Genomic DNA, 23593 nt, shown 5'->3' on the forward strand with positions numbered 1-23593 from the left:
GAAAACTGTTCTTGTGGGACCTGGGGACCAATTGGGACAGAGATGTGGTCCTTCGAGGGCGGAGGAATTGCCACATGAGGTGTCAACTTCCATTCTGTTTCTTGAGGACTGTTTCCCTAGTCAGATTGCTACATAGCTCCCTCCTTACTCACTGTCCACCTGGCCAGCCGTACTCAGCTCCTTTTCTTTTCTGATTAGCCCCCACCACATTTAACAGCCCTGTCACCCTCAGACCCCCAGCAATAGGATGTTCTCACCGCAGTAAATTGCTGGCTTCACCCAAGCATGTCCAGCCTTCTGTAAGTGTGGTATGATATTAACATTTATGAAGTTCATGATGAAGACAGGTACAATCAAGTTACAAAAAGAAATAAATTCAAATGTCTTCAGTGTGACCATGAGCCGCAGGTTGATATCTCTGCTAGACTATTAGTTTCCTTACCTAAATGACTAGCTGAGTTCTGGCCTGTTTTACACCCAGCAATTCTCAAACGTGTTCCTCCCCAGAAATTTGTCTCCTTTTTGAAAAGTAGTGATGTGGTGGTCACCTTTAATCCCAGCACTGCGGAGGCAGACCTCTGTGCATTTGAGGCCAGCTTGGTCAGCATAATGAGTTCCAGGACAGCCAGGGCTATTTAATGAGACCCTATCTCAAAAACAAAGCAAAAAGAACTCCAAAAAATTTTCTGTATCAAGCTGTTTCATACTTAATGTAGGGTATTTGAAAAGTAGAGGAAAAAAAATCTGAAGAATCATCCATAATCCTGCTAATTGAAGGTAATTAGCATTTGGGCATATTTCCCTTCAGCTGCTTTATGGCCTTTTAAAATTACATAGTTGGGGTATCCCCAGTGAACTTTGAAGTATGTTTCTATTAATTGGGTAGCCTTACAATGAACAATTGATTTTTTTTTTTTTTTAAATTTTACACATAATTTAATGCCCATCTCTTCCTGCCGGTTTAAGATGGGAAGTCTTCTGTTTAGGTACTGTGTAGCCCTTGGCTTCCTAGCTTCATATGGTGGAGAAAACAGCAGCGGGCAGTGAGCAGAGGCCGCTCAGGCCGGGGCACATTTGGTGTGTCCACTTACGTGTTCTGCTCAGCTTTCTGTACAGCTTGTCTATGATTAACAGGCTAGTGGGACTCTCCACACCAGCCAGCATCTTCATGGCCAGAGCTCTTTGGGCACTCAGCAGAGAGAGAGAGAGAGAGAGAGAGAGAGAGAGGACGGACTGAGGTGAGAGCAGGCGCTTGTGCATGCCTGAGTGCATGTGTGTGTGTGTGTGTGTGTGTCTGTCCACCCCTCCCACCAGTTCCCTGCTTGTGACCTTTGCTTTGTTGACCTGTTCAGGGCTCAGAAGTTTCAAGTGTTTGAGGCCTTGTGGGCGATAGAAGAGCCTGTTAAGGCCTTTAGAACATGACTGTGATGGGAAAGATTGTTACATCTTGATGGACATTGACAAAGTTATTTCTTAGATGGAATTTCTCCTACCCCAACCACCAGTAGTAGCTTTGGTTAATACTTTCTGTCCTCTGAACGGGGGAAAAAAAAATCTCATGGGTCTGTGGTTTGCTGAAGCCCAGGCAGGCTGATTTCTGCAAATTCAGGGCCAGGCTACAAAAGAAATCTTGGCTCAGTGCTTAAAGGTAGTTTTGCTATCAAGCCTGAACATGGACCATCTGACTTCTACTCCTGGATCCACATGGTGGAAGGAGAGAACTAGTTCCTACAAGTTGACCTCTGACCCCCCCCCATGAGTATAAGTAAATGTGATGGAACATTTGCAGCTGGGTGTGGTGGCCATACCTGTAATCTTTGTCTCAGAAATATTTGGTCATGGTCATGAAGAGGGTCACAGTGAAGCATTATTCTCCAGGTCAAGGCCAGGCTCGGCTACATAGTAAATTTCAGGTCAGCCTAGGCTACAGATAAGGCCCAGTTTCAGAAAGAAAAGGGGGTTAGGGGTTGCTGTGTGGATCCAAACCCAAAGCCCTAGCATTTGGGCGGCTTACTGATCAAAAGCAAGTTGGGGTGCGGTGATAAGGTCTCATATCCCACGCTGTTCTTGAATTGGCTATGTAGGTGAGGATGGGCTTGGATTTCAGACGTGATTCACCATGTCTCTTACACTATGCCAGGTTTATGTGGTGCTGGACTTCCAACTCAGGACTCAGGGCTGCGAGGCAAGCCCTGTCCTGACTGTCCCCCCCCCCCCACACACACACTGGTTTTAGTCAGGCTGCCCTTGAACTCAAGATCCTGGGATTACAGGCATGTACCACCATGCTCAACTTGACATTTTAACCAGAGATAAGGATCTCTCGTGTTAATTTTTCCCTTACCTTGTTCAGACATCTCTGAAGTACATGGGATAGCTGTCCCATTGATTTGGATGTGTGTGTGTGTGTGTGTGTGTGTGTGTGTGTGTGTGTGTGTGTTCTAAAATCTAAGGTCTGCTGAGGAACAAGGTTTTGAAAAGGAGCGGGCTGGAGTGAGAGGCCGCAGAACAGTGCGGGAGCTTCTGGCTCCTCCATAGCCTTCAGTTTTGCAATGGGAAGGAATGTGTGTGGCATGCTAGGCATCTGGGCCTTCTGTGTCCACCCATGGAGAGCATGTGACCCTCACTAAGCAGATGACTGGGAAGTGGAGGCAGAAGCGTGATACACATCTCCTTGCTGCTAGCCTGGGGATGCAGGGAGTGACCTGCCCAACCTCTTCTTGGAAGCTTCCTGCACTGTGGGGGTAGGGAGGTGTCCTTCTCCAACCCTGTATCCGCCTGGCTTACTAGGTAGCTTTCTTGCAGCAAAAGGAGACTTGGGTTCCTTAGTTGCTGCTTGACCAAGACCTAAGTCTGCAACTGGGTTTGTGTTCCTTCAAAGCACTTCCTAGAGGACAATTGGTGACTGCTTCCTGCTCTGCCTGGGTGGAGGTACTAACTCACTTAGTTTCAAGCTTGATTCTGCCTCTCATTCACTGTGGCAGGATGATGAGCAAGCTCCGCACCTCCGGATGCTATGTTGGTGGATTTGGGATTAAAGTAGCCCCAGGCCAAGGCAGCACTGGAATGTAGAGCGCCCAGGCCTTCCCCTCTGCTGCCCTCTCAGAAACCAGAGGTGGCTTTAGGCTTCCATCCAGGCTTTGCAAGTGGGAGACAGACAGCTCAGCTTTTCTTGCACTAGCCTAGCCTCTGCAGTCAGTCCACGTAGGAATGGAGATGCGTTCTGGAGCAGAAGTGCTCTGGGTGTCTTGAACGCCCAGGAAGCTGGGCAGTGCCTTCATTCGCCTTGGGTCCTTCCAGTTTCTCCTCCTGCTCACAGGTGGCTCACATGCTGCTCCCTTCACTGTGAGTCTCTAGGCCTCACAGTTATGTGCTAAAGAGTCTGGTATGGCTTCACAAGGTTCAGAGCATCTGGCTCACCAAGACTTGTTCCAACACATTCTACCAGCAGCGCAGACTACCGTTCCTTCACACACACACACACACACACACACACAGAGGGGGGGGGGAGGAATGACACAATGGCAGGTGAACACCTCTCACGGCCCCTGTGTTTGCCCACCCTTTAACGCTTCTTTACTTACCCATCACCACTTTTTAATCCCTCAAAGCCACCCGTCTCCTTCCATTCCTCCTTTTCCTCCCGGAATGTTCTGTGTAACTGGGCATGGTAGCGCATGCTTGTGATCCCAGCACTTTGGGATAGACAGGAGGATGGAGTTCAAGGCCAGGCTAGGCTACCTAAAGTTCAAGACCAGCTTGGTCTGTGTAGCGAGGTCTCGATCTGTAGAAGGTGCTTGTTCCTCTTTTCTCTTCTGCTTACCTTTGCCCTCCCCGGAGGGAATGGGTTATGTGACTGGGGGCCGTGTTTCCAAGGGCAGCGGTCAGGCTTGGGCACTCCAGTGCCCTGAGTGTGTTTTCTGATCCATCCCCTGGCCCGGCTGGGAATAATATCCGAGCTTCAGTCTGCCAATGCCAGCCTTCCTGATTGAGGGTCTCCCAGCTTAGATGAACGTTCGCTTGTTGATAGAGATGGAAGTTGGCACTCAAAGTCATCTCTGGTAAAAATAATGTATGGACTCTTGAAATTGATGTTCTGTTTTCTCTGTCACTTTATATTGTTCAGGTACGAGATAGCTTTGTGGATGGGCATTATTTTTAACCTTAAATAAATCTAATTTTAGTCCTGCAGTAGTAATTCAGGGATGAAAGCCGGCCTGACCCAGCATGGCTTTGACTTGGTTAGAACACTGCTTCTGTGCAAGTGTTGCTATCATTGGCCAGTTGGTTTGGCTGACTTCTTTTCTTTCTTTCTTTCTTTTTTTTTTTATTGAGACAGGGTCTCTGTGTATACTTGGCTATCCTGGAACTTGGCCTGGCTGTAAATTCACAGAGCTCTTGCCTGTTTCTGCCTCAGAGATCTGGGATGATAGGCTTGCAAACCACATCCAACCTGTTAACCAATTTTGAAGTTATTATTGTTATGTGAGTAGATCAGCTAGATCTACTTCCTTTTCCTCTCCTTCCCATTTATCCCCTCTAAAACAGGACATTATGGTGGACATATGCTAGGCCGCGGCTACGCCCTGTAGCTTGCTGGATGCTGTAGTGACATCTCTGTTGTAGAAATGTCTCGAGAAACCTCCTGCTCCCACCTGCTCTATCCTTTTCCCCCTTTTAAATTTAAATTAGAAACAAGCTTGTGGTACATGTCAATCCCAGCTCCCTCAACCTCCCCTCCTCTCCTGCCCCCCCCCCAACGCCCATCCCATCCCAGGGAAGGTGAGGCCTTCCATGGGAATCTTCAAAGTCTGTGAAATCATTTGGAGCAGGGCCCAGGCCCTCCCCCATGTTTCTAGGCTGAGAGAGTGTCCCTCTATGTGGGATGGGCTCCCAAAGTCCATTCCTATACTAGGGATAAATACTGATCCACTGCCAGAGGCCCCATAGACTGCCCAGGCCTCCTAACTGACACCCATATTCAGGGCGTCTGGGTCGGTCCTATGCGGGTTTCCCAGCTGTCAGCCTGGGTCCATAAGCTCCCTCTTTTCCACTTCCTCTATCCTTAACCAAAGCAAAACGTGTTTGTGGTGACTTGAATCAGGTGTAAGAATCACAGGTCCCCAGTGCCAACAGTAAAGGATGTGGTAGATACAGTTGTCTTTTTTTTTTTTTTTTAAAAGATTAATTTATCATATGTAGTGTTCTGCCTGCAGACCAGAAGAGGGCACCAGATCTCATTACAGAACCTTGTGAGCCATCATGTGCTTGCTGGGAATTGAACTCAGGACCTCTGGAAGACCAGCTAGTGTTCTTAACCACTGAGCCATCTCTCCAATCCCATGGTAGATATATAGTTTTAAAATGTCACTTGTGTTAGTATGTGTTTGTAGTTGGTAGGATCTGGGTACAGCAGAGACCCACTGGTGGCTTCAGTGATGGTATGAGTCCCATCATAGCCGCTGCAGTTGGAGAGGGGTGGCTGTCAGTGCGCAGCACCAGCCCCTCCCCTTGCCTCTTCAGGCTGCTTCTGAAGGAAGGGCTAGACAGTGGGACCTCATGTGTAGCTTTAAATTGTCTAACAGCCTTCCTTAAAAATTGGGAGAGATGAGTAGTGATTACGAGCTCTGGTTTCTTTTACAGGGCACTTGTTCAATTTCCAGCACCCACATGGTGGGTAGCTCACTACTGTCTGTAACTCTAGTCCCAGGGATCTAATACACTCTTCTGGCCTTGAGATATCACACGTGTGTGTGGTGCACAGATAACATGCAAGCAGAACACCCATGCATAGAAATAAAAATAATTATAACAAAAACAAAACATCGACATGAGCTAAGCAGTGGTGGCGTACGCCTTTAAGCCCAGTGCTCAGGCAAAGGCAGGTGGACCTTTGTGAGTTCAAGGTCACCCTGGTCTACAGAGTGAGTTCCAGGACAGCCAGGGCTACACAAAGAAACCCAGTCTCAAAAAACCAAATACAAAAAAGTAAAATTGATAAATTATTTTGTTTAGCTCAGCAAGTGTAAAATATAATTTCAACATGTGATAAATACTTTTTTGTTTGTTGTTTGTTTGCTTTCTTTTTTCGAGGAAAGGTTTCACCTTTTAGCCCAGGCCAGCCTCAACTCCAGATCCACTTGCCTCTGTCACCCAGGTGCTAGGATTAAAGGCATGCACTTCCACAGTCCAGATGATAAATACAATTTTTTATTTGTTTTTTATTCATGTGTTGTGTGCATATGCACAGGTGTTTGAAGGTACCCTCAGGCCAGAAGAGGGTGTCAAGAGTCCCTTGGAGTTTTATGGTAGTCACCCAGCATGGGTGCAGGGAACTGAACTTGGGTCCTCTGCAAGAACAGCAAGGGCTCTTAACTACTGAGCCATCTCTTCAGCCCCAGTAAATACAATTGTTAATGAGGTGTTTTACAGTTTTTATTAGGCTGTCTGAATCCATTTGCATTGACATTCTGGTACATCTCCATTTGGATTGAGGATGTCCTGAGGATGTATCACCACACGTGACTACATCACTAGCTGTCTTGGCTGCCCATGTTAGCCCCTCAGCTGTTTATTGAGACTCACAGCCCTCCCCTCTTTTATTTCCTGGGAAGGTTTGTAAGCAGGGGTAAAGAAGGGATCATCCATGTTGGAGTCTTAGGAGACTGATTTATTTGGTCAGAGCATCACTCAGGAAACGGCCCTCAGTGAGCACTCTGTTCACATGCTCTGGTAGTGGGTCAAGCAGGTGACAGGCCTGGCTGCTTCTGCAGACAAGCAGAGAGCTTGCTTAAGCTGCAGATGGTGGCACACACCTCTGATCCCAGCCCTGGAGGCAGAGGAAGCAGATCTCTGAGTTCTAGGCTAGCCTGGTCTACATAGGGGGTTCCAGGCCAGCTGGCTACATAGTGAGACCTCTGGAAGATGGGTCTCACACTTGCTTACAATCTGTACCAAAGCCTTTAATCATTGATCCCAAAGCTGGGCTGGGGGGTAAGGGAGTCTCTGTGGCTGAGGAACATTAAGACATGAATCAATAAATGAAGACCTTGTCTTTGTCTTTTCATTTAGTGGAATAGAAGATGAACTCAACTGAATTCAGTGAAGATGTAGAAGAAGGTAAAAGTTTTTAATTGAATATTTTGAATAAGTTATATATTCATATAGTTTCAGATTTTAAAAAGTGTTTAATGAGAAAGAAGCCTTCCTACCCATAGTTGGCAACCTCCCTATCTATACACCTATTTTGAGTGCTTTTTAAACTCACAGACTGATACTATCTATCTAGGGGTGGGGATGTAGTTCAGTGTTAGAATCCTTGGCTCTGAGTTAGTTAGGTCTATCTAGCACCAGCACACGCATAAGATTTACTTTTTCCCTTTACCTCCTCCCTGCAAAGAAAACCTTTTAAACCCACTTTGGATTTGAACCGTGAACTTACGGGGCAGCACCGGCAAGTATAGGGAAAGGACCGTGTTGGGAAGTGACGGTCAGTACCCTTAAGTGATGGTGCGGGGACAGAGGGTGTCCCTTAGGTCAAGCGAGAGCCTGCTGTTCTCCCAGCAGCCTTGATCTTCCTACTGAGCCCCATTTCTTCTCTGCCATAGTTGTGAAAAATAGCACTGTGAAGGTAGAAGGCGACCATGCTGCCCTGGACTGCTCCCGGAATTCCAGGGGCCCTGAGAGGCACCCCTTGGACAACGTCCTCACTGCCCTCCAGGAGTCCAGCAAGAGGAAGCAGCTGGGCAGCGACGGCCAAGCAGACTCAGTCCCCAGTGTGAAGAGGAGGCGGTTGATACCTGAGGTGAGGGCCGGACTCCCTCTGCTCCAAGATGAATCTCTGTACTCATGGGCATCTGTCCAGCTGTTGGATTCTTGAGCATGAGAAGGGTTTCTTTTGGGTTGTCTGACCTCTCGCTTCAGCTTTTAGGAGGTACCGTCAGCTGAAACCCTTCCCACTGTCCTTGTGGGGAGAGTGGCGTCTTCGTAATACAACCACTTTATGTTCTTGGTTTTGCTCTGCCTTTAGGGGTGTGGGCAAGCATTTGTTATTGGCAGAAATTGTACACAGGCGCCTCTGTGGCTTTATGTGGAAGGCTGATCCTGGGGAAGTTGGGAGTAGGAGGTCTTTTCCCTAAATGAAGCCCAGTATGTATATCTACAAGGGGGATTGATCCTTAGTGAACATTCTTTTCTGCCACAGTCCCTCCCTCCCTCCCTACCCACCTACCTACATTTTTTCCCTCCTCCAGGGTCTCTATAGCCCTGATTGGCCTCAAACTTAACTGAGATCCACTTGCCTCTGCTCTAGGAGTCCTGGGACTCAAGGCTTTTTTCTCTCCCTCCCTCCCTCCGTCCCTCCATTCCTTCCTTCCCTTCCCCTCCTCTCCTCTTCTTCTTTCGTAGTAGAAGCTACGTTCAGCCTTGGGCTGGGCAAGCATTCATCACTGAGCTACTTTTGTACTTTTTATTTGAGACAGTCTGGTCAGGTTGCCTGCTCTGGCCTTTAACTTACCTTGTAGTCCAACAGGCTTTAAAGTAGCCATTCTCCTGCCTCAGCCTCCAGAGTGGCTGACATCACAGGGCCCTGCTACTAGGCTGAATTTTTATATTTCCTTTTTCTTCCTTCTCCTTGACAGAGTCTCAGGGCTTTAGCTGGCCTAGATAGCCCCTATGTGGACCAGGCTGGCTTCAGACTTGCAGAGCTGGCCTGCCTCTGCCTACTGTGCTGGGATTTACCCCACCATGCCCAGCTGCTATTTTGTTACTGTTTGCTTGTGCTAACTTAACTCAGGGCTGATAGAGATTGAGAATGGAAAATGAACTGTAGCTGCAGTTCAGGTGGGCAGTGAGATGTACCACATACAGTAGTAGGGGCTGGTGTCTAGCTAGGATGGAGCCTTCTGTGGTCCTGCAAATACCTTTAGATGCTTTAGAAAAGCATTTCTCCAGACTCCCGAATCTAGCTCCAGATTTTCTGCCTTCAGCCCTGGCCTCCTCGTCATTCTTGGTCTTTGGGAGAGCTAGGTATGCATTCTTACCTGCTTGAGCATTTTCAGTGCCCAGGGGTCCAGCTCTCTCCACCCCCACCCTCACCCCACCTCCCGCTGACCCAGTTAGCCCTCAACACTGCAGCGGCAGAGGATAGTGAATTTCTGGTCCCCCTGCTTCTAACTCTGGAGCCCTGGGTTTACAGGTGTGCGCTGTATGCCCTGTTTATGTGGCGCTGAGGCTGGAACCCAAGGCTCTGTGCATGCTAGGCAAGCAGTGTTATCTTAGTCCCTATTCTATAGCTGTGAAGAGACACCATGACCAAGCTATGTTTTTTTTTGTTTGTTTGTTTGTTTTTTTCCTTCTATGTCATCCTGAAACTCTCCTTTTAGACTAGGCTGGCTTTGAACTACAGAGATCCATCTGCCTCTGCCTCCTGAGTACTGGGATTAAAGGTGTGTGTGGCCAACCAAGCCAACTCTTATCATAAGAAAGCATTTAATTGTGGTCTTGCTTACAGTTTCAGCGGGTTGATCCATTATCATCATGGTGGGGAGCATGGTTCCATGCAGGCAGACTCGGTACTGGCTCCTTAGGCAGAGAGAATAAGTGCTTGGGCCAGGTAAGGACTTTTTAACCCTCCAAACCCACCCCAATGACACACTTCCTCCAATGAGGCCACACCTCCTAATCTTCAAAAATGCCATTCCCGGTAATTTAGAGCCTATGGTTTTATTCAAACCAGCGCACTAGCCCTTAGTAACTTTCCATAGTATTCTTTACATAGATGTTTCTTATTGGATTTATACCTTTCTTTTTCACACTCGTTCATTTCTTCGTGTGTCCATGTCCTGGTGTGCATGCAGTGGTGGAAACGGCCTTGAGGCCAAGCACCTTGAGGTTGTATTGCATTTTCTGTGTACCAGTGTTTTGCCACTGTGTACCATGTGGTTGCCCTCCCCTCTCAGAGGCCAGAAGAGGACATCGGATCTCCTGGAACTGGAATTACAGATGGTTGTGAGCCAGAACCAAACCTTGGTCCTCTGGAGGAGCAGCCACTGAATTGCTCTTAGCCGCTGAGCTGTCTCCTTAGTGCATGAGAAAGGACCGTAGCTTCAATTTTCTTTCCTTATATTAACAACTTTAGCACAATGTTGAACAGAAATGTTGAAACTTGGTGTTTTGTTCCAAATGATATTAGTGATGTTTCTAGTTTCTCACCAGGGACTATCAAGTTAGAGTAGGATTATAGAAGATAACTCTTTTTAAATTTTCTAGTCTATTCTTGTGCAGGGTGTGTGTGTGTGTGTGTGTGTGTGTGTGTGTGTGTGTGTGTGTGTGTTTAGGGTCAGAGGTCAACTTACGGTACTTTATTAGTTTTTGTTTTTTGTTTTTTCAAGACAGGTTTCGCTGTAGCTTTGGAGCCTGTCCTGGAACTAGCTCTGTAGACCAGGCTGGCCTTGAACTCACAGAGATCCTCCTGCCTCTGCCTCTGCAGTGCTGGGACCAAAGGCTTTCACCTCCCACTCCTGGTGATACTTGTTTTTTTTTTTTTTTTTTTTTTTTTTTTGTTGTTGTTGTTGTTGTTTTTCGTTTTTGAGACAGAGCCTTTTTGCATAGCCCTGGCTTTCCTAAAGCTCACTATGTAGAACAGGCTGGCCTTAACTCACAGCAGCCTCTGTCTAACCCTTGTGCTGGTAATTGGTTTTCTCCTACCAACATACGCGTCTGAGGAATTGAACTCAGGTCCTCAGTGTAGTGGCAGGTGCCTTCACCTGCTGAGCCATCTAACCCCCAACCTCATTCCCAGATGTCCCTTTACAAGTTGAGCCCTGTTTGCAGAGGTTTTAATTATGAATGATGTTGGATTTTGCCATCTATTTATACAATTACATAGCTGTTTCTCCTTTATGTTGTTTGTTGTGATATTTTACATTAATTGGCTTCTCTGGCCTGGATCATTTTACACACCACACACACACCACATTCCTCTCCCCATATGTTTTTAGTTTTTTGAGACAGCTTTGGCTGTCCTCAAACTCAAGGATCTGCCTTCCAAGGTGTGTGTCACCACACCTGGCAGTATTTTTTTATTCATTGTTAGATTAAGTCTGACAATGGTATAGCAACCATTCCTGTGTCTGTATTAATGGGAAATACTGCTGTGGCATTCCTTGTTATGTCACCTGGTGTTCAAATGAAAGCACCCAGGCCTTACTGGAGGAGTGGAGATAGAATGTGTGTGGTCCGAAAGGCACTGGAGGGACACACTGTTGGGATGGAGATGCGACTCATCTGATAAGATGCTTGCTTAGGATGCGGGGATTCTGATTACAGTGGTGCATGCCTGTAATCCTGCATTCTGGAGGACCCAGGACAGGAGGATCAGAACTTCCTGGGCAGGGTGGGCCTCAGCTGTGTAGCTGCATAGTGCTGTTGAGTCAGCCTGGGACACATGGGATCCTGGGGGGGGGGTGGGTCTTATATTTTATGTATTTATTTTTTAAAGACATGGCCCTATGTAGCCCAGGCTGTCCTGCCACTATTCCTAAGTGATAGAATTATAGGTCTGAACCAGTGAGCCTGGCTGACACAGTGCAGGACCTGGAACCCAAAGCCTTGTGCTTGCTAGGCAAGCTCTTCACCAGCTGAGCTACTTTCTTAGATCTTAAGTTTGTTTGTTTGCTTTGAGACAAAGACATGCTATGCTATGCTATGCACCTTAGGCTGCCCTGGAATTTACAGCATAGCCCAGGCTGCCCTGGAATTCATGGCAGTCTTCCTGCATTAGTCTCCACCACAATGTATGATATTGTCTCTTCAGTGTTTATGGAATATACCTTTGAAATCATTTGGGCTAATTGGCTTCAGTTGTAAGACTGAAGTTGATTCATTTTCTAGTATGATCAGCTATGTTCAGATCTTCTGTTTCTTATATGAATTTTAACAGATTGTGTTTTAAGGAATTGGCCCATTTAATCTGAGTTATCAAATGCACCCCCCCCCCAATTTGACTGCAGAATGGTATTCCTTTTATTATCTTTTCAGCGGCTTTGAGATCTTTAGTGATGGCTCCCTGTTTTTTTTTTTTTTTTTGTTTTGTTTTTTTTTTTGATGTTTGGTCTGTTGTAATTCAGGCTAGCCTCTAGCTCACTATGTACCAAGGTTGACATTGAACTCCTGAGTCTCCTGTTAGCTCCCAAGTGCTGGATCATAGGTGTGTGCCTGCGCCAACATGCCTGGCCTTAGATCTAGCTTTTGTAACATATACTTTCAAAGATGCATATTTCCATACTTTTTTCTTTTTTCTTTCTTTTTGGTTTTTCTAGGTAGGGTTTCTCTGTAGCTTTGGAACCTGTCCTGGAACTAGTTCTGTAGATCAGACTGGCCTTAAACTCAGAGATCCACCTGCCTCTGCCTCCTTAGTTAATTATCAATTTATCTAAAATCACCTGAGCAGGGGTCTCTCAGTCAGGGAGCTGTTGGAGTAAATTGGCATGTGGGCGTGTCTGTGGGGATTTATCTTGATTGTGTTAATTGAATGGGAAGAGCTGCCCATTGTGAGTGGCACCATTCTCTAGGCAATGATGCTGACCTGCATGAGTGGAAACAAATGAGCTGAGCTAAGACTACAGGCATGTATTCACTGCTCTCTGTCACAGTGATATGGATGTGATATAACCAGCTTCCTCAAGTTTTTGACTTGTTTGTTACATTCAACTATAACCTGGAACTGTGAGCTACAAAAAAACAAAAGCTCTTTCCTCTAAGTTGCAAAGAGTTACTTTGGCAATCTCCAGCTTTTTGTTACATTTGGATAGTATGTTACCACTGTTGTGACAGTTGACTCGGGGCTAGCTGATAGTGATAGTATGTTACCACTGTTGTGACAGTTGACTCGGGGCTAGCTGATAGTGATAGTATGTTACCACTGTTGTGACAGTTGACTCGGGGCTAGCTGATAGTGAGCTTCTGGGCAATACTGCCTCCTGACTTGCTATTGAAATGCTGGGATTGCAGATGCGGACAGACTACCACAACCAGCTTTGTATGTGGGTTTGAACTTTCTTGTCAGGCTTTCACACACTGAGCATGCCCTGGTCCTGTCACTGTTTCCTATTTGGTGTGTGTGTGTGTGTATGTGTGTGTGTTTGTGGTGTTGTTGTTTTGTGGTTGCTGTCCAGTTTGTTTAAAGATAATTTTGAAGCAAGCTTTAATTAAATATTGACTAGGTCCATACCCAGGGTCCTTGGAAATGGCCCAGAATTAAGTATGACAAGGGTTTAAAGAAGGAAAGCCCATATGATTCATTTCATTTCCCATGAGGTCCAATCAGGGGCAAGCAACATCCTGATGTATTTCCTGCCTTCATACCTCCTGCCCACATATGATCAAACCCATCAATGCAGATGGGTCAAGCAAACTTGTTTAGGGGAATAAAAAAACATGTGGCTTGTTATCTCTCATAAACAATAGTCTCCAGCATTTCAGGAACTATCTGTCCTTGGGCAAGGGGCTTGCAGATCAGGGGCATTTTTGTCTCATGGATCTCTAGTAATGAAAACTTCAAATGTAACTTTGGCTCTCCCCATAAGGTCTTACAGTGTGGCCCACGATGGCCTTGAACTTATTCCGTACACAGAAGATTAATATTTACAAAGCTCCTGCCTCAGGCTTTCAGAGTGCTTGAATAATAGATGTTTGTTTTGAGACAGGGTCTCTGTGAGTTCCATCCTGGAACTCATTATGTAGACCAGGTTAGACTAAGACTCAGAGATTCCCCCTGCCTCTGATGGGGCTAAGGCAGGCACTACTACACCCAGCTTTCTTTTTAGGATTTAATAGAATTATAGGTGTGTTATGCCACCACCGCCTGGCCTAGAGGAACCATCTTTATACATAGACCTAATCACTTTATGAGTTTATATATAGACTAGAGTCCTAGAGAGTATGTAGAAATATATCTAATATATATGTAGTACTGGAATGAAAGATGATGCCTCCATGGCCCGTCCCTAATCTCTTGAGGTAGGTTCTCACCCTGCAGCCCAGGCTAACCTGGAGTTCCTGCACCAGCCACGTAAATATAGCTCTATGACTGGCTAGTATTTGCTTCCTTGGAAGTTTGTGTAAGTTTGTATCATTGTAAATCAGTATTCTCAAACCCTAGAGGTTTGAGAACAGCTGTAGAAGTTTTTGAGATTAGAATGTCTCGTGTGCACCCTCTTTCTGGAGCTCCTGAGACTTCTGGGTGTGATGATGGGGCCAGGCAGGGAGCATGGGATGCCTCAGCACTTCCCCAACTCAAGAGTGGAAGGGAGCACACCATCAGTGGTCAGCCTGTGACAGCTACGATATAGCGTGCCCGAAGTCCTCACAGCTCTGCGTTCAGTCCTCAGTGTCACAAGAATTAACAGCCCAGTGTGCTGTTCAAGGCTTATAATTCCAGCACTCAGAAAGCAGAGGACAGCATTTGAGGGTAGTCTGGACTGTGTAGTGAGTTCAAGGCCAGCCTAAGATGCAAAGCAAGAAAGATCTTGTTTTGGTCTTTGTAAAGATGCTTACAGCCAAGCTTTCGGGACAGAGTTTGATCTTTGAAGCTTGTGTGTGTGTGTGTGTGTGTGTGTGTGTGTGTGTGTGTGTAGAGAGAGAGAGAGAGGACAGTTTATAGGCATTGGCTCTTTCCTTCTACCATGTGGGTCCCAGGGACTGACCCTGGGTAGGTCAGACTTGGTGGCAATCTTGCTGAGCCTCATCTCAGATGGGTGATAATCGTTTTGTTCACAGATGTGGAGGTTTTTGTCAAGAGCTGTGTCAGGCAGAGGTTAACCCCATTCTCCCAAGGCCGTGAGTCTTCTGTTGCCAGGCAGTGGTGGCGCACACCTTTAATCCCAGCATTCAGAGCAGAGGCAGGTGGATCTCTGAGTTTGAAGCCAGCCTGGTCTACAGAGCGAGTTCCAGGACAGCCAGGGCTACTCAGAGAAACCCATGAAACCCCCAGAATAAAAATGTTCTGTCGTTCATGCTTCGCGCGATGTCCTCTGGGTGTCTGACTGTTGAACAAGCTGGGGTTTCCTGACATGCCTCACAGAAACTGAGGCATATAGGTATCGACGTTTTCCCCACGAAGAACAGAAAGGCTGAGAACTTGGCGCCACCAAGCCTGCTCCGTCGGGACCTGTGCAGTTAACCCAGAGCTGATGGGATGAGGGCTGCAGGGACGCAGGCTAGATGTAGACGTCCCCTGCTGCTGTGGCAGCATCAGGGTGGCCTGGAGAGAAAGCACTGAGTGTGACTCTTTCCTAGCGTGCCCAGGGTCTTGCTTAGTTTCCCGGCAGTCGGAGGCGGTTTCCTATCAGCAGCAGGTAGAGTGAACCCTGAGAGACCTTTCACTACATGGTCCACAGAGAATTCTGTTGAAAATGCAAGATAAGTATCGCTGTCACTGCCGTGATTCTAGAAGAGTAGTGCTAGCCCTGTCCTGCCACATTATGTGGCCTACACTTGATGTCACATTGATTTCCCACTCCTTGGCCGACACCCTGCACCCTGTTCAGGCACTCATTATTCACTGAGCTGAATTCAGTAACTGCTGGAGGGTCTGTGGGTGGGGACCAGTACTTAGAGCACGGTGGTCGTACCTACCCCTGGTGTGTCCCCAGGATAGCTGCTGCCCCTTGCTTGGTCCCATTCTCTAGCTGAGCGCCTCGGGCATCCCCTGGTGAGTCTGCAGGTGCTTGTGAATGGAATGCCCATCAAGATCTAGGCTAAATGCTAGCACGTGAGCCGGAGCTGTGCCACAGAGTTCCCGAATGGTTGGAAGGTGCACCTTGGAGAATAGGGAACTGTCAGTCAGGTACCCTGTGCCAAGTAGCGCAGATTTAAAGATTTGATTTTCCTAGATAGCTGAGCAGAGATTTTTATCATCAGCAGTAAATGCAGCCAGCGTGTCATTGCCATGGCAGCGTTTGTGGAATTAATTGAGCTCTGAGTTGACAGGACACCAGCATAGGGATATCTAAGAACCTTCTGCTTGTTTTTAGATGAACTGTGTATCCAGGGTCTCTGTGAGCCAAGAACATTGCCCTCTGCTAGGACTCTTTGTTTTTTTTCTTTTTCTTTTTTTAAATCAGGCAATTTAGTAAAAAGTTTCCATTGATAAAGAGTTTCTGTCATGCTTAGTAGGACTGGCGATATTTGTGTTAATAAGACTAAGACTGGGGTAAGAATCATGGGAGTCAGGTTTTCTCTGCTTGTGTAGGAATGTGGGAGAATCCCTAGGTTTAGCTCAAGATTGGTATTGAGCCAGTCTCCTAGGAATCTTCTCCTATACCTCTCTTCCCGATTGTCCACTAGGGCAAGTTTTCTTGCAGAACACTCCCTGTACTGTAAGTGCCTCTCTCGACCTCAGTGCACAGAATCCTGTTTCACATCTGCCAGTGGAAATACTTGTCATGAAGCAAACATTGCATCACACACCTTTAATCCCAGCACTCAGGAGGCAGAGGCGGCCTCAGTTCCACAACAGCCAGGGTATCACACAGAAACCCTGTCTTGGAGAAAGAAAAACAAACCAGTTATTCCGCAGCACTTAGGGTTAAATACTGTGAGTAGAAACTTAAGATTTTCATGTTGGCAAAAACCTCATAGAAATCCCAAGATCTGTGAAACTAATTATTTTTAAAGATTATTATTTTAATTTATTCGTTATGTATAATGTTCTGGCTGCATGTATGCATACAGACCAGAAGAGTACACTGGATCAATCATTGCAGATGGCTGTGAGTCACCATGTGGCTGCTGGGAATTGAACTCAAGAGCAGCTGGTACTCTTAACCTTTGAGCCATCTCTCCAGGTCCTGTTTTTAATTGTATGTATGTATGTCTTTGTGGGTATGTGCACATGCGTGCAGGTATCCGGGGAGGCCAGAGGTGTCTGAGCCTCTTGGAGCTGGAGTGGTCGTGATCTGCTTGAAGTTGGTGTTGGGAACCAAACTTGGGTTCCCTGCAGGTGTGTTCTTAGGTGCTGAACCGGTGCTCCAGGCACTGCCCACCACCATGACCAGCATTGCGGGAGGCCGGGTCATGAGGACTGAAAGCATGCACAGGGCCCTGGGTTTGGGTCTTACTGTAGTGTGAAACAAAATCTTCTTGTCTAAAAAAGGGGGTGGGGCTGGAGAGATGGCTGATTAAGAGCCCAGGCTGCTTTTGCTGAGAGTCTGCATTCAGTCCTCGGTACTCACATCAGGCAGTGGACAACTGCACACCTCTCCGGGCAGTTCTCTGAGCTCCGTCTGCAAGTACCTGTGTTCACATGCTGCTACCCACACACGGACAAACACGTAATTACACATAAAACGTTTCTCTGCATTTTATTTTATGTGTAAAAGTGTTTTTCCTGCCTGCAGATATGTGTACCACATGCTGTCTGGTGCAAGGAGATCAGTAGAGGAATTGGAATTCCCCTGGAATTGGAGTTTCACGTGGTTCTAAGCCATCATGTGGGCTCTGGGAACCAAACCTGGGACTTGCAGAAGAGTGGCCTCGCCTCAGCCAGCGAGAGATCTCTCCTAAAAACAAGCATGTTTACTTAAAATAAGACTTAAAAAACACTGGGTTCAGTTCTGTGGTGGAGCATTGTGGTTGCTCGGTGCTTGAGGTCAAACATGCTTGAGGCCCTGGATTCAGTATCTGTCATTGGGAAAAGTCCTTCTTTCTGGCAAACAGCCAAGCAAAAGAACTCTATAGAGTGTTTATAATCCGTCAGCTCAGCCTCAGACCCTCGGAGAAAGTGCCTTTGGAGTGTGTCGCCCTACAGTGCAGTGGGAACTTGGTCCCTCGAGAGCACCCGTGACAACGGAATAAAAGGCCCACAGCATTACCTCCTCTATGCAGAAGGACAAATGCTTGTTGGCCTGGCGGTGGTGGTGCAGGCCTTTAATCCCGCAGAGCTAGACAGGTCCCTGTGAATGCCAGGCTGGCCTGGCCTACACAGAAAACAAAACAAAATGGACTTGTTTAGTATAGCCCCGCTGTTAAGTGCTTACTATTGTTTGGCTCTGTGCTCGGTGTGCATCATCTCATCGTGTCTCACAGTGATCTTGCTGCAGGACATAGAAACTGTGGCATCAAAGGTCACACAGGGAGGCCCTGATGGGTGTCTGGGCACCTGCACACTTTCTTACCTCAGCCTCCTGGCTTCATAAAGCCAGTGGTTTTTTGTTTTTCTTGCACACACACACACACACACACACACACACCACCACCACCACCACCACCACCACCACCCCCTACTGGACGAAACCAAAGGTCTTGAATCTATTTGGCAAGCACCGTACCACAGTGCTCCACCCAGCTCCCAGGGTTCCTTCTCTTAGGCAGAGATTAGACAGTGGTAAAACTTTAATCACTCGTGTTGTGTGGCTATTGTCCACTAATTGTCCCTACCACCCAGGCAAGCATTGATCTGCTTTCTGGAACTACAATAGATATATTTTCTAGAATTTTTACATATGTGACATTAAATAACCAGGCCTTTTGGTTATTTCAATCTGGTGTCTTTCATTCTACAGCTATTCTAAGGTTTAACAGCTTTCCCTCTCCCCCCCCACCTCTTAAATATGTTGTTATATAGCCTAGGATGGCCTTGAACTTCTGATTCTACTGCTACCTCCCAAGTGCTGGGACTTGTAACATGTACCACTGTGGCAACCTTTAAAATGAATCTGTTTGTTTAGTTTAGTTGTTTATTTAGTGGGGGCAGTGTTGGGGATCAAACCCTGGGTCTTCTGCCTATTAGCAAGCACTTTAACACTGACCTAAGTTCCCAACCACCTCGGTTTTTTTTCCTTTGACAGTCTTATCCAAGGATTATAGATAGCATTACTACATCCTGCTAGCATCTAAGTTCAGGTGTAGGTCTATAATTTCCTTCCTCCCTCCCTCCTTTCCTCCATCCCCCCTCCCCTTTTGGTTTTTTGACACAGGGTTTCTCTGTGTAGCCCTGGCTGTCCTATAACTCCGGCTGGCCTAGAATTCACAGCATCCTTATGTCTCAGTCTCCTGAATCTTAGGGTATTAGTTAGAGCCTCCATGCCTGCCTGACTCATGATTCATTTTCAATTAATTTTGTATGGAGCTTGAGGTTTGAGTTAAAATTTATTTACTCAAGCTTTATTACATATAGATATACAGTTGTTTAGAATTATTAGATGGGAAATTCTCCTTTTGCCCCCAGATTGTCCTTGCGTCTTTCTCAGAAGTCACGTGTCCTTCTGAGTATAGATAATTCTCTTCAGATGTCCAGTTTGAGACAGGTAGCAACCAGGAAGGCAAACAGTGAGGTCCAAAATAGTGAGTGGACTTGTGCTGGGGATGTGGAGAGAGCGGTGGGCATGTTCCTCTGGGGTGAAGGGAGGAGACATCCCTGAGGCCCTTTTCCATAGTGCTTATTCTGTCCCAAAGGAGGCTGGATAGTGCAGTCCTTAGCCAGCACTCTTGGAGACGCTCAGGAGAGGTGCTCGTCTGCTGGCTGTGGAGAGAAGCTTTACTGGTGATGGCAACACTGAGATGTCCCAGAGCCAGAGTCACCTACAGAATTTTAACTCCGTGAACTCTGTGAGGGTCTGTGCCAGCCCGTGTGGAATGTCAATCAAGAGTTAAGTCCTGGCAGTGGGAGAGTGGCCAGCCTGCTGCTGTGCCCCTGCTACTTTGTACCTCAGGGAAACTGCTCCTAGGCGATACATGCTGAAGCCACCATAGCCACAAGCCAGCATTCCTATCTGAGAGCAGTGAGATGTAGACCAGGGGAGAGGGGTGGCCTTCTGTGGTTGGGCAGCCATGGCATTTCTTCACGTTCATTTGGTCTCTCACCTGTTCCCTGGAAGATTTTGCCCAGCCCTACCAGCTTGGTCTCTGTTAGCCCTATGGACAAGAATCCTGGAACTATCCTTTAAGAATAGGATCCTTCCTGGGTCTAGCCTGAGCCCTTTCTCAAGGAGTAGGAAGATGGGACCGGTTGACCCTCACCCAGATGTTACTGTATTCGTATGGTGCATTTCTGCGTGGGCAGAGTTGTTTGGACAACAGAGCATTGACCATGGCTCCTTTGTGCTGTCCCACCCATCCGGGCTTAGTGCAGTGTATCGGAACACACAACTATTCAAAATGGTTTCTGTTTCTTAGGCCCTCCTGGCAGGCATGCGCAGCCGTGAGAACAGCTCACCCTGCCAGGGAAATGGAGAGCCAGCCAGCAGGGGCAGGAGCGGGAGCTGTGTGTTGTCTGAAGAAGAACCTTCCGGTGAGGCCACCACCCCTTCCTACAAGAAGCCTCTGTATGGCATCTCCCACAAGATCATGGAGAAGAAGAACCCTCCCTCGGGAGACCTGCTCAGCCCCTATGAGCTCTTTGAGAAGGCAAACTCCAGTACCAGCCCCTCTCCTCTGCGCCTGCTGAATGAGTCTCAGAAAAGGGAATGTGGTATTGGGGTGGCCACTGATGGGGAGCCCAATATCTACGTCCTGATCCAGAAGATGCTATACATGCTCAACACGCTCACATCTAACATGTCCCAGCTTCACAGCAAGGTGGACCTGCTCTCCCTCGAGGTGAACCGCATCAAGAAGCAGGTGAGCCCTTCTGAGCTGGTGGCCAAGTTCCAGCCTCCCCCTGAGTACCTGCTCACTTCTGCCGAGCTGAAGCAGATCGTGGAGCAGAGCCTGTCCTGCGGCGACCTAGCCTGTCGCCTCCTCGTGCAGCTATTCCCCGAGCTCTTCAGCGACGTGGATTTCTCCCGTGGCTGCAGTGCCTGCGGCTTTGCCGCCAAGCGGAAGTTAGAGTCGCTGCACCTGCAGCTCATCCGGAACTATGTGGAGGTCTACTACCCCTCTGTAAAGGACACAGCTGTGTGGCAGGCCGAGTGCTTGCCACAGCTGAATGACTTCTTCAGCCGCTTCTGGGCCCAGCGGGAAATGGAAGACAGCCAGCCAGGCAGCCAGGTCACCAACTTCTTTGAAGCAGACCAAGTGGATGCCGGCCACTTCCTAGACAGCAAGGACCAAGAAGAAGCTCTGTCTCTGGATCGCAGTAGCACCATCGCCTCGGACCACGTGGTGGACACCCAGGACCTCACCGAGTTCCTAGATGAAGCCTCCTCCCCAGGTGAGTTTGCTGTGTTCCTCCTGCACCGGCTCTTTCCGGAGCTGTTTGACCACCGGAAGCTGGGCGAGCAGTATAGCTGCTATGGCGAGGGTGGTAAGCAAGAGCTGGATCCGCAGAGGCTGCAGATCATCCGCAACTACACGGAGATATACTTCCCCGACATGCAGGAGGAGGAGGCCTGGCTGCAGCAGTGTGCCCAGCGCATCAACGATGAGCTGGAGGGCCTGGGGCTGGAGGGGGCCAGCGAGGGCGAGGCCCCGCGGGATGACTGTTACGACTCCTCCAGCTTACCAGATGACATCTCAGTGGTCAAGGTGGAGGACAACTTCGAGGGCGAGCGGCCTGGCCGGCGCTCCAAGAAGATCTGGCTGGTGCCCATTGATTTTGACAAGCTGGAGATCCCACAGCCTGACTTCGAGATGCCAGGCTCAGACTGCCTGCTGAGCAAGGAGCAGCTGCGTAGCATCTACGAGAGCAGCCTGTCCATTGGCAACTTTGCCTCCCGCCTGCTGGTGCACCTGTTCCCGGAGCTCTTCACCCACGAGAACCTGCGCAAACAGTATAACTGCAGCGGCTCCCTGGGCAAGAAACAGCTGGACCCCGCCCGCATCAGGCTGATCCGACACTACGTGCAGCTGCTCTACCCTCGAGCCAAGAACGACCGTGTGTGGACTCTGGAGTTCGTGGGCAAGCTGGACGAGCGCTGTCGACGCAGGGACACGGAGCAGCGGCGCTCCTACCAACAGCAGCGCAAGGTCCACGTGCCTGGCCCCGAGTGCCGGGACCTAGCAAGTTATGCAATCAACCCCGAGAGGTTCCGAGAGGAGTTTGAGGGGCCCCCGCTGCCTCCTGAAAGGAGCAGCAAAGACTTTTGCAAAATCCCCCTGGACGAGCTGGTGGTCCCCTCGCCCGACTTTCCGGTGCCTTCCCCTTACCTGCTGTCGGACAAGGAGGTCCGTGAAATCGTGCAGCAGAGCCTGTCAGTGGGCAACTTCGCTGCCCGCCTCCTGGTCAGGCTCTTCCCTGAACTCTTTACGGCTGAGAACCTTCGACTGCAGTACAACCACTCCGGGGCTTGTAACAAGAAACAGCTGGACCCCACGCGGCTGAGGCTTATCCGCCATTACGTGGAAGCCGTCTACCCCGTGGAGAAGATGGAGGAGGTGTGGCACTATGAATGTATACCCAGCATCGATGAGCGGTGTCGCCGCCCCAATAGGAAAAAGTGCGACATCCTCAAGAAAGCCAAGAAAGTGGAGAAGTGACAGGGCTGAGGCTGCCCAGTGACTTGGGTCACCGCAGGCTGAGCAATGGGTGCGCTTGGGACTGAGCATCCGCCGGAGCTCATGTATGGTACCCACAGACAGGCACCTTATGTCAGTGGGGAGTGGTTTCCTACATTTGCACACGTAAACACCTACCCAGCCACGAGAAAGAAGCCTTCCATTTGGTCTCTTGTATTCATGACTTTGTTCTGTGTTCCTTGGTGGGCACAGCCAGAGTTTGGGAGTAGCCAAGCTGTGAAATCAGAATTGATAGGGTAAGGTCCCCTTTCAGGGCTGGGGAGCCCTCCTTAGCCCTCACAATTCAAAATACAAATCTAAACTAGACAGTAGTGGTTGACACCTCTAGGCCAGAGGCCATTGGACTTGAGTGAGATCAAGGGCAGTCTAGTTTACATAATGAATTCCAGGGCAGCCAGGGCTACATAATGAGACCCCCGTCTCAAAAACAACATTCAGCAGCTTGTTCCTCCCCATGTTTTACATATTCCTTTTTAATCTTTGTTTTATTTTTAATTAAAATGAAATCCTTTTAAAGAAAATCATTGGGCTCTTTGGGAGCCATTTTATGTAGAAGAAAAATCTTAAAATATTTGAGATGAGATACTGTAAGATTACTTCGCTTGCTGGGATTTTTAAAGATGATTTTAGATTTAAGCATTTTTTTTTTTTTTTAAAGATGCCATATTCAGGCATTATGGGTAACTGTGGCTTCGGGTGTGTTTGACATCTGATTTTGGAAGAGCCCCGAGGCCCCTTGCATTCAGCAGATGGGATGGGGTATAAGAAATATAAGCAGTGTGTAGCCCCATGATACTGTATGTGACTTCCCTTCTGCCGGGGCCCTCAGAAAGGTTACCTGTGGCGCAGCCTGCCTGCCGCTGCCGTGCGGTGCTCACTGTATGTATAGACGAGAACACTGGAAGAAGATTTGAATGTAGATAGGCGTGGAGGCATAGTTCACAGTCTTCACCCCGTCCTTCCGCAGCCCCGTCCCCTCTCCACACGCACGCACATGCTGCATGGGAGGGACAGATACATTGGAACACAATGTGCAGGGACATCTTGTGTGACTTACGGGTGAGCTTCTTTTGGGTTCACCAGGAACTGTTTACTTTCCATGTATTTGTACAGAGTCCCTATCCCCAGACCTTAGTGT

At 48.1% G+C, this 23593-nt stretch overlaps 1 protein-coding gene across 1 annotated transcript; it reads left to right on the forward strand.

The window, feature by feature from the left end:
• The first annotated feature begins 7059 nt into the window (after nucleotides 1–7059).
• Nucleotides 7060–22780, forward strand: Bend3 (BEN domain containing 3). Its single transcript, XM_051175587.1, has 3 exons — nucleotides 7060–7119; nucleotides 7608–7804; nucleotides 20176–22780. The coding sequence occupies exons 1-3, from the start codon at nucleotides 7083–7085 to the stop codon at nucleotides 22414–22416; spliced, it is 2475 nt and encodes an 824-aa protein (XP_051031544.1). The 5' UTR covers nucleotides 7060–7082; the 3' UTR covers nucleotides 22417–22780.
• Nucleotides 22781–23593: the final 813 nt, after the last annotated feature.

This window comes from Phodopus roborovskii, unplaced genomic scaffold (assembly GCF_943737965.1).
Source record: "Phodopus roborovskii unplaced genomic scaffold, PHOROB, whole genome shotgun sequence".
Lineage (NCBI taxonomy): Eukaryota > Metazoa > Chordata > Mammalia > Rodentia > Cricetidae > Phodopus > Phodopus roborovskii.

Excerpts from the sequence above, each read along its gene's own strand:
- Bend3 (XM_051175587.1), top strand. The coding sequence starts at position 7,083 with ATGAACTCAACTGAATTCAGTGAAGATGTAGAAGAAG. Across the intron at positions 7,120-7,607 it reads CAGTGAAGATGTAGAAGAAG|TTGTGAAAAATAGCACTGTG; the intron begins GTAAAAGTTTTT and ends TCTCTGCCATAG. Across the intron at positions 7,805-20,175 it reads GGAGGCGGTTGATACCTGAG|GCCCTCCTGGCAGGCATGCG; the intron begins GTGAGGGCCGGA and ends TCTGTTTCTTAG.